Source organism: Acanthochromis polyacanthus, chromosome 12 (genome assembly GCF_021347895.1).
Source record: "Acanthochromis polyacanthus isolate Apoly-LR-REF ecotype Palm Island chromosome 12, KAUST_Apoly_ChrSc, whole genome shotgun sequence".
NCBI lineage: Eukaryota > Metazoa > Chordata > Actinopteri > Pomacentridae > Acanthochromis > Acanthochromis polyacanthus.
The window spans coordinates 27,873,663-27,885,147 of NC_067124.1; the positions used below are offsets into that span (position 1 = coordinate 27,873,663).

General features: G+C 40.1%; 1 protein-coding gene across 1 annotated transcript; it reads right to left on the bottom strand.

The window, feature by feature from the left end:
- Nucleotides 1-1,299: 1,299 nt before the first annotated feature.
- LOC110948765 (type-4 ice-structuring protein-like) lies at nucleotides 1,300-3,753 on the bottom strand. The gene is made up of 3 exons (XM_022190457.2): nucleotides 2,555-3,753; nucleotides 2,086-2,236; nucleotides 1,300-1,528 (listed from the first exon to the last, which is right to left on the bottom strand). The coding sequence occupies exons 1-3, from the start codon at nucleotides 2,604-2,606 to the stop codon at nucleotides 1,300-1,302; spliced, it is 432 nt and encodes a 143-aa protein (XP_022046149.1). The 5' UTR covers nucleotides 2,607-3,753.
- Nucleotides 3,754-11,485: the final 7,732 nt, after the last annotated feature.

Sequence of the window (11,485 nt, forward strand, 5' to 3'; positions counted from 1 at the left end):
ACTGACAACAGGTCACTGTCTCCCTCACTGCTTTGCGACACAAGCCAACACTCAGCTCTGATTTCCCTTTCCCTTAATGTGCTTTGAATTACAGCTCACTGAGATTTGCAAAGTCCCTCCTTCCAGAGAAGATGAGCTACTCACCTTTTGTTGCCTTTTTATTGCGGATATTTCGGGCGGAATCGAGACTCATTTCCATTTTAGATGGCGATTCTGCATCAGATGTGTACAGAGTACCTGAAAATAATGTTAAAAGTCAATACACACACATTATTTTCTTAATTGCATGCAATGAACCAATGCATTTTGCTGATTTTTAGCAAGGGAACTGATTGTTTTAAAAAGCATTTTTGTGATTTTTGACCTTAAATGAGTTGGATGTGGTACAGGAAACAATTCCAGACTCATATCTGCAGGGTTTGCGGTAAGTGACATATATTTCTGTGTTGATGTAACATGTCAGCAAACAGAAATCAGCGGACGTTCACAGGTAAGAAATACAATTTTGCTGTTGTGGGCTTCATTTCATTGCATTTTGTATGAAGTCATTGGCAAAATTCACTCACAAACCTTCTTAATTCTGTTAAAAATCAAAATATTAATATTCCAACACAGCCTTGCAGAGCATCGCTTATGCAAAGGTTTGTGTATTTTAGGGTATTTCTGAAGCTGTGTTGACATTGTAAAATTAAAAATGCAAACTTATCTGCTGCCCTTTGTATGCTTGTGGAGGTGTTTTTAATTTCTGCTCCAAGCTCGAAGGTTGCTGTGATAAAACAGTTGAAGACAGGTTTGTTTCAATTCAACACCGACAAATTTGCTGTGGTCTTCATTTGATTCTGATTGTTTATTAAATTAATTATTGACTTGAAGTCACAACATCCATAAATTTGGCTTAATCTCATCAGCCTGATCTTATCCGCCCTTTAAGCTGGACTCTAGCCTGTTTGACAACCTACTTCAGAATATAGAACCATGAATGATGGAAAACCCGATGACCCGAAGGTTAGAGGTTATGTTGATATTGACTTTTACCATAGTGAGCAAATCTCATCAGATTCTGCTACAGGTTATTTCATTTCGCCGTTATTTCCTGACCTTTGGCTTTTCATAAATTAATCCATAGTGCACTCAAACATTGGTCATAAAAGATGAAATAAAAAGCTCAAATTGATGACTTTCAAATTCCTTTAATGATGGCATTTACAGACAGGAGTGTGACAGGCAAACACCGGTGAGGCATTTTGGGCAGAACCAAAGTGAACTATTAATGCATCTGGAATGAACCAACAAAGAGCTTTACTGGGGGGGCATGAGGGCCTTGGTCTGGTCCTTCACCGTCTCAAAGAACTTCTCCATCATGTCGGTCAGAGGTCTGACCTGAGCGTTGAAGTTCTCTGTCAGGGGCTTCATCTGATCTTCGATGCTGGCGATGAAGGGCTTGACCTGCTCCTGTAGCTTGGTGGCCTCGGCCTGGAACTTCTCAAGCAGAGGCTGGATCTTGGTCTTGCTGTCTTCCATGTAAGTCCTGGGAGAAAGAGGAAGGCCCATATATTGTAAAAATTGAACTAAGCCAGGTGAAAAGTACCCTGTAAAGAAAGTTTTGTTGAGTTGCTGCTACACCTTGGCAATAAGGTTTTTCTGTATGCTGTATTCGTATTCTTGGATTTTACTTAAGCTATAGGTCATTGTAATGTAACTGCTACCTCAGAAAAATCAGTTTATCTTTCCAAGGAGGCAGCTAGACTCAGCTTTATATTTTACATGTAATTTGCTATCATTAAAATGACTTGTGAATCTTGAAAACTGAAACATTTCTCAGTCGTGCAATTTCTTAAATACATGCGATTTTCTACATGTTACATATAAATAAATAAATAAATAAACTGAATGTATGAGGCAAGAAATTAAAAAAAATACTGTCACATTCACATAGTTGAAATCCCCCCCCGAAACGTCCATATTGTACTGGGAACAATTTAGCTGTCAGAGGTTTGTTAACACTTCACTCCTACACTGAGTGGAGTTTAATTACAGGCAAACTGCATCCAGAAAGGAATCATTTATTCTTTGGCTGTTACTTACTGGGCTTTGCTGGTTACCTCCAGAGCCTTCACCTTCTCCACCATGTCCTGGGTAGCGGTGGTGAAGCTGGCGGACATTTCGTCGATGAGCTTGGTGATCTTGTCCACATCAGCCTGCACGTCGCGCTTCACCAGAGAACCGGCCTCAGAGCCTGAGAATCCAAATTTACACCCTTTAATTCATATTCGCTAAATTTAACAGAAATCGACATGACTTCTGGGAAACTGTGCACACAGACACACACACACAATGTTCTAATACAAAACTTGCATTTAGATATTCTAAATTGCACGGTGATAAAGTTGAAATAAAGGCAATCTTCAGTTGATGAAAATTGAACATAAAAGGTGTTGCTATGCAGAAATGTGTCACATATTCAAAAGTTTTACATTGTATGGTTTATATGCGATGCTAAACACACTTGCATATATTAAATACATTATTTGTGGGCAGTAGAAGTATGTCTTACCATGGGCAACAGCCAGCACAACGATAATAGCGGCAACGAGGGAGGATTTCATGGCTGTAAATGAGCAAGATCAACCTAAAGAAAGTTCAAAAGATTAGAGAGGCAGTGCTCAAAGCCAAAGCAGAAAAGCAAAGTAGATTCTGATCATTTCAGCAAGTTAAGCAAAAATTTGTATCTTTTGCTCAGTTATAGAAGCAATACTTTCCTGCTGTGTGCCCAACAAAGAACAGGAAATGCTCCCAGTAAAGCAGGAGGAGACGTACCTTAACTCCTGGGTGCTTGGACCTAACGGTAACCTTCTGTCAGAGAGCCAGAGGCTTTTTTAGCTCCAGAGGATGAATAAAGTGTGGCTAACCACAAGAGGTGACCTGACAAGAAGAGTGCAATCATTGCTGAACCTTGGTGCTTGGTAGGTGTCACAAAAGAGACACAAAGTCCACTCAGTTGGAGCGATTATTCATGACTTGTTGGCTGCTCTGACCTGATGAACCAGATGAATCTCCAGCTGGTTTTAAAGGTGCTTGTATTCTACAGCTTTGTCCTTCTTCCCACTTGTATTGCATTGCAGTTTATAGGGAAATGTTTTTGTTCCACTAGAATGGTCAGATAGCTGGTTGAAGATTTAGGTTTGACATACAAAACACATCATCATCATATACTATATGATCCCAACGGTATTAAAAAAAATTACAATTGCTTCAACCAGCTGCAAAAAAATCATGCTGACCGTAATATAACAGGAACAGGGGTTATACGAGCGCTTACACTTTCAGCAAATTTTAAGAACTAGTAAATTTATTTAATAATGGTAAATTACTGTATTTTTTAAAGATGGTTTCTTTCTATTATTTTACAGCAACCCAGCTACCATTTGTATGTGCATAATCTGTGGCCCTGACAACATCCTCCCCACATTACTGGAATAAATTTCCATTATTAGTACTTGTAGATAAAACCAGTCTTGCTGGAACTTCTGTGAGCTGGCTCATCTTTATACTGGTTGTAAACCGAGGATTAGTTCATGACACACTGTTATTCAACTGCGCTGACAAAGCCTCATGGACCCCAGTTGCTCACACTCTCTGTACAATCTCCTGCAGGCTGAGACGAGCCCCTAATAAAGTCATCAGAAAAGACTGTACCAAGATACCGTCGCTGTCGTGTGTTATCATGTGCTTCATACTGCCACTTCTGATTAACGCTGCAATAAATAATCATAGAGTTGAAATATTTTCTTTGTTTAAACATACTGAGCTCTTTTCTTCTCGTTGGCATTGTTATATCTGTACACAAGGTTGGACATTGTGTGTCTGTAGTGTCACTATGGCAACCTGCATACTTATTTGGTTTCATGATATTGTGCTAATTCTTCAGTGCCACAGGTCTCATGTGTGTCTCTTTTAGTGTCTAAGAATTTTTTGTGTGCTTTTGCTCTTTCGAAGCACATTTGAACAGCGAAAAATGTCCATGCCCAAAGACAGATGGGAGAATTGAGGTCAGAAAAACTTGCAGTGATCTAAAAGTGGATACATGAAACTGAGTATCCACTCAGAATGAATACTGACTTAATAAGAAGAGATGTTTCTCCAAAACTGTATCATTAAGTGACACATATTTAGTCCTTCAGGAATTCATGTCAGACTGTACATGCTAGTCCAGCATCCATAAGAGCAAAGTTCAGGTCAGTTTTTATCTTGTCTTCAGGTCTGAAATAGCTGAGCTTTGAGCTTAGTATGGAAAAAAGAAGCACATGTGTACACATGATAGCAAATTTTCATTTAAGATTCTTCACATACTGGATTGGATTGGAGAATTATAACGGCCCTGACACACTCATCAGCAAGACGTCGTTGTCAACAAAGAAAAAAGTGGACATCGAGTGTAGGGTTTTCCAAGACAAATGGACCACTTCCTATTCGTTCACTGAGGTGAATGACAAACCTGTGTGCTTGGTGTGTATGCAAGCAAGGAATTTAATCTTCGGTGCCACCATGAGACTCGGCATGGCGAAAAATACAACAGCTTGCAAGGAGAACTGAGATCTGTTTTCACCCAGAGCCGGGAGGTCAGCGATGCTGCAGTGAAAGCCAGCTACCTAATTGCTAGCAAAACAGCATTAGCATCAAAGCCGTACTTTGAGGGGGAGTTCCTTAAAACTTGCATGCTGAAGGCTGCAGAAATACTGCATTCACAGATTACTGCAAACTTATAGCGCAATGTAGCAATTGCATTCAATATTTTAAGATTTTTTGTAATCTCAAACACTTTCAGTGTCTTGAAAAGTGGTCTACACAGTTTTATAATATATAAAGCTCCCTATTTAGCAAAACATGTTTTATAGATTATCTTATTAAAAATAGTGTCTTTGATTTATTTGAGAACAGTCACATTATTATCTAATGTGTTTTCCTATGTTTGGGAGTTAAAAAAATGGCGAGGAACCCCCAAAGGCTCCTTGAGGTTCTTCAACTCTAGGAGTGTAATAATTCTACTGCACACGCAGCGGTGCAATATAGCATAATTTCTGTTTGATTACTGGTACTTCTATTTATCCACTGATGTTTTTCAATGTTTTTGCACATTTTGAAATTATGCTTGCAATGATTATGGTCAGGGGCTGCACAGTGGAATAGTGGTTAGAATGTTCACCTGGCAGCAAGAAGAAAACCCAGCCGCATCCCGGCTGGGTTTTCTGCAGGCACTCCGGCTTCCTCCCGCAGTAAAAAATTTACTGAGGTTAACTGATTACTCTAAATTGCCCATAGGTGTGAATGTGATTGTTTGTCTGTATATGTAGCCCTGCGACAGACTGGTGACCTGTCCAGGGTGTCCCTTGCCTTCACCCAAGTTAGCTGGGATATGCTCCAGCCCCCCCCTGCGACCCTAGTGAGGATTAAGCAGTGTATAGATAATGGATGGATGATTATGTTCAGCATGTGGTACTTTTGACACTGACCACTAGAGGACAACATTGTAATCTGTAAGTGTAGATTTCTGATCTCAAAGTGCTGTAGCCTAGCCTAGCTGCGCTAGACAACCCCCGGCAACGAATTTAATTCTCTGCCAGGGTCGGTCTAGTTACCCTGGGTAAGCCTCGAGGTTGGATGCTCCTAAAACTGGCCGATGAATCACCATTAAGTGTAGAGTCAGAAGGCGGGCGTAACTAAGTGATGACAGAGGTGCGACGATTCTGACAGAAACAACCGGAAACAACCATAGAAACAAGGATAGACAAGAAGATGGCTGTTATCTTTCGACTCGGCTTTGGCCACAGCCCTTAAAGATTTCTGTTAACATGTCTGTAATATACTTGAGCTTCACCCATTGACTATATAAATAAGGCTTCACCGAACTCCCGCATCCTCTGATTTCTCTAGGAACTACGTCAGCCTATTTGTTGCGCTGATTGGTTGTATACCTACCCAATTGCTGCAGAGTGATTTGAAAGACAACGGCTGTGTCCGAAATCGCATACTAACGTACTACATACTACATACTCAATGAGTATATAATGTATACTACGTACTATAAGTATGATTAGAATGCCAACCGTTCACACTGTAGTATATTACTATGTTTCCCATAATGCATTTCAAACCTCCGACGACAAAAAACGGAAGTACAGCTATCAAATATCTCTGCTGAATGTCGGCTTCAGGTCGATTTTACGCTAACAAACAGTCGCATAATTAATGTGGCAATTTCAAGCCGGCACTCCTCATGCAGTTATTAGCCAGATTATGCGAATCGTTTCAATTGTAGCTGCAGGCTACTGGAGGTAGCTGCTACTTGTTCTGTATGCAAAGCGAGCTGCTGCAACTAGCTGCTAGCATTCAGTAGCACGTTGTGAGGCGTCTGACAAATTTAAAACGTTGGTCAGAAAACGCCTATTTCTCAAATCTGTGGGGTGATTAGGATGACTACTTAACCACATAAAATAAAATAAAAATCGCCCCGGTCCGGCCACATATCCTGCGGAGGCTTGCATTTCGGTGGATAGCTCACAAAGCATTATGGGGCGGTTGAGTATGACTAGTGTGGTCACCGCGCATACTTAAAAATTTTCTGGATATAGTATACATCCGGATATTTCTCGCGTACTCAGTCTTTTCATACTATCTAATGTGAATGCACTACATACTTATTTTGATGTCACACTTAGTATGAGTAGTACGTTAGTATGCGATTTCGGACACAGCCAACCTTTTAGCCCGCCTCCCTCCCTGTCGAGAATTCCTAGACCCTTGCGTCATCAGACCTGGGTCTAGCGTGGCTAGGCTAGCTGTAGCCTGTTCTGAAGCCAAATTTAGCCTGTTGACATGTGCAATTTAGACAGGTGTAGATAATAACTAATTATACACTGATCAGGCATAACACGATGACTACCTGCCTAATATTGTGTTGCAAGGGCGTAGGTTTGCATAGGGACGGTAGGGACATAACACTACCAACTTTTCAAGAGGGTCAAATTGTCCCCACCAACTTTTAAGCAACCTTATTTGCATTATATAATGAGTTCAGCTATATAGGTAATTTTGATTGTCTTCCCATATGTTGTAAGGATAGAATTGACCCTACCATTATTAAGTGAATTATTTTCATTATGTTCAGACCAGGTTCAGACTTACATTTACCCCTTTTCACTTGCTGAATGTGCCGGTCCAATCAAACGTGCGTTTGATTGGCTGATGACTTGACCCCTCCCCCCGCCACCCACACGCACACTCACACAGCCCCGACAGAAATACACAAGAAATAAACATGCCGCCTTCTCCGCCCCCTTCGAAGAGGAGGGATATTACAAGTTTTTTTCGGCCAGCAGCAGCAGCAGACGACACTGTAAGTAATGTAAAAAGACGTCAATGTTGTGGACGTGGGGAACACACCACTAATGTTGCTACTGAAAGTCCGACCTGCATCAGAGTTAGCATAACATTAAACTGTGTGAACTTGCTAACCTGCAAAACTCGAGTAGGAAGCTGCTTAGAGAGAATTGTCCTCCTGTATGTGTTTTCTACTGTTAACGTTAATTAAACTGTGAGAAATGTAGTTAACTGTGCTGGAAAATATAGAACCAGAAAAACGTGAGCAAGAAGCTGCTTAGAGAGAGAGGTCCCAGTCTGTGTTTCACAGGAAAGTGTTGACAGTCCAAAAAAACAAAAAAAACAAACACATGCTGTTGCTTTTCTTCTTGTAAACGGCCTGGTTTAGAAGGAAAGAAGGCTAGAGCATGTTGTGACTTTACACTTTTGAAACCAAATACCTATTAGTGCATTTATTTATTAATTAAAATGTATTTAATTACTATCACCTGAACCAATACACATGAAAGTTAGTATAAGTCAATACAGATTTATTTTGCATTCATCATTTACCTTATCAATTAATTAGGTTCATATGAAATGTAGCCCTGACCCCCGTTCATCCAATCTGTTTGGTCTTATTAATGCCCCGTCCCCAGCAAAAAGTGTACATGCAGGTTATACTGTTATATCGTCCCTACCAATGTTGAGACCAAACCTACGCCCTTGTTGTGTTGGTCCCCTTTATGCTGCTAGAACTCCTCTGACCCATTTGGGCATGGACACAGGACCTTTGAGGATGTCCTATGGCACCGGGACAATGGCAGTGAATTCTGTGGGTCCTGTGGGTTGCGGTTTGGGACCGACCTACAACAGGCTTATCCTGGCACATCCCGCAAATGCTCAGTAAGATTTGGATCTGTGGAGTGTGGAACCCGGGTGAACAGCTTCACTCTGTCGTGTTCCCCAACCCACTCATGAGCAGTTATTGCAGCGTGTTGGGGTGCATTGACCTGCTGAGGGTGGTAAGTGGCATCAAGGACTACTGTTGCCATGGGGTGATGGGGTGTTGCTTGACCTGCATTGCTTAGGTGGGTAATTTTTTAATGAAAGGTAAAATATCTTCAAGAAATAAAAAGAAGTTCAGTTGCTTTAGTCGTGGTTTCTCTTAGATGTGCCAATGTTGAATAACACGTCCGGTGACACTGTTGCTTCTAATACAATTTTATTATAAAAAAGAGACAATATCTGAACAGGCCCCATGGTTTGCCTGTGGAAGTTCACAGCCAATACGAACATCTGGTGGTCATTTTATACCCTTCTGGTGAAGGATATGATCTCAACATCTGCGACTTTGGTTAAAACAGGATGCACCCCTAAATCAACATAACACAGAGTTTCTCTTCTAGAATAACAGAAGGCACTCACTGATATCGGTCCATGCATAGAAACCAAACATAACATATGGCTTCCCTTCAATGACAGGCCCCACTTCACTTTATGATCTCCCAGGCACAGAAGCCACTTTAACATAAACATTCCCAAACCAAAACAGAGACACACATCTCCGGTCAGAAACCACCTGCTTACATATGGAAAAAGGAAATGTACACTGACAGTCATTAAAAACTTTGAGACCATATTTTTCAACATAATTTTTATTTTGAAGCCCGAAACTGGATTTTCTTCATATGAATCATTTGTTTAGCATATTGGCATACAGAAACAAAAATCTAAAGTTTCAAGAATGATTTCAAAATAAAGAATTTCACAAAAGAAAACGGCACCTGCCAAACACAAAGTCACAACAGTCAATACCGAGTATGGCCTCCATTTGCTTCGATGTAGGCAGCAATCCGTCGGCGCATGCTTTGGACCAGGCTTCTGATTGTGGGTTGGGAACCCCCCATACGCCTGGCTACATCACTGTAGCTCAAACCGGCTTCCACCATACCCAGTGCCCGGAGACGTTGTTCATGTGATAGACGCGGCATGATGCTGTTCACTGGACTAACAACGGTGGCCTTTTTTGGGCCTTTATATAGGCCTTCAAAACCCATTCTCAAATTGTGCAGATACTCACTGAGTATTGCTTGGCGTGTATTTGGTTCACTTTTGCAAAGTGACCAACCCATGTGCAATGAATCATGACAAAATGACAACTCATCATTAGCTCAACTACCAGGGCACTAGATCATCAGTAAATCCTCAATGAATAATTACAACCCCCCTACAAGTAGAATTCTGCATACATTTCTACCTCAAAGTTTCTGCTGACTGTCAGTATATATTTTCCCACAAGTTACTGGTCAGATACTACAACAGACAAAACAGATTCCATTCTACTAACTTACTAAGTAATACATGTCAGATCAGATACTACACTTTTTACTGAAACTCTTAGGATAGTGCTTGATAGACCCTTACGCCTCAATGCATGAGCAAAGAGTCTGTGTGGATCCATGACTGCCCTCTGCTGGGGTTAAGAATAAGATAATAAAAATGTGGTCCAGCAGGTAGGACGATGGGAATCCCAGGTCTGGAAGTTGCAGAAAGAATATTGTATCTGCAAAAGGCCCCAACAAATGACCTTTTATGATGCACACATATCTCTGATCACTTTATGGCTACATAAACTTGCTAAAACAAAGCCAACGTGAAAAAAAATTGCCATTTCACATTGGTTTTTAAGTTTACAGGAACCCAAAAGCACTGCACACTGGTAAGTGTAAGAAAAGGAATCAATATTATATGAGTAAAATACATCTTAACCTCCTGTGTCAGGTATCTATAATGTTGAATGTCTGTGTAATCACATTTTCTGCAGCATGGCCCATCATATCTTATTTTAATAATCACTGGGTGACAGTGGGAGCAGATCAGTGTATAAAATCTAATTCAGCAGATATTATTGACAGACTCTTGCAGATATTCTTTGGCACGTGGATACAAGCACAGTAAGTTGTGATAATGTCAATAAGTCATCCAATTACACTGAAGAACTCTGACTGACTTTGGCTCACAGCCTTTTAACTAAAAGATGGACGATGTAGCTGGAGATAAGTGTTGGGTCTATAATTACATGGTGCTTACAACTGGGTCTCCAGCATCAATTTAATAAGAAACAGTTCTTTAACATATTATTTCGCATTTACTGCTTTATTTAATTGAATTTATATATACTCAGTGGGATTAATTGTCCATTTCAATGTTCCATATTAATGTTAATGGTGTTTATTTTGATGTGTCCTGTGTAACCTAATTTGGAATTAATTGGAACGTTTGTTAAAACTGAACCCTGAAGCAACTCATAGACATCTGAAATGTGAGACTGACTGGACACTGCTGCTTTGAAGAATCCAAAAAGATTAGAAACCACTGGTTTAATTATTACTATGCTGTATTTTAAAAATGCACTATATTATCTATCATGACGAATATATATCTTTAAAGTAACCAGTGGAAATATTTACTAGAGTTGAGCTCGATCTCCTTCAGTGTCACAGCATTACTGAAATACTAACATAGCTCTTAAAATCTTCTTTTTTAATCTGTCATGCACTAAATAAATCAATGTAGGTGTATGCGGGAAAAAGTTCTGTATATTTGAGAATGACGTACTATTGTTCTCTAAAACTTCCCAAGCTTCACAGAGGGGAAATTTCTTGTTGCTTCCCTTCCAATTCATTTAAAACTGGAAAAATGAGAGTCTCATTGGTGTCTGACTATTTGCACAGATTTATTTTCAGAAATTAAACTCAGAAATATCACAACACCAGAATGGAACTTAGTGTTTAGTGCAACATCTCAGTCCAGACACTTCTTGTTTTCTTTGTCATTCTGCACAATTCACACATACAGAACACAAAAAGTACAATTTTCATTGGAACATTTGAAAAAGGAACTGTCTCTACTGTCTGACCTCCAGCCTCAATGGACAAGGCTCCCCTTCTCACAAATCCCAATTTAACCTCTGAAAAGTAACTAAAGCCCTCAGATAAATATAGTGGAGTAAAACGTAAAATAATTTCCTCTGTAACGTTGAAGATGGAAGCTTACAGTGGCATTAAATGAAATGGTAGTCAGGATATCGAAATGATGCTTACTGTGGTTACTTACTTTGACGCAA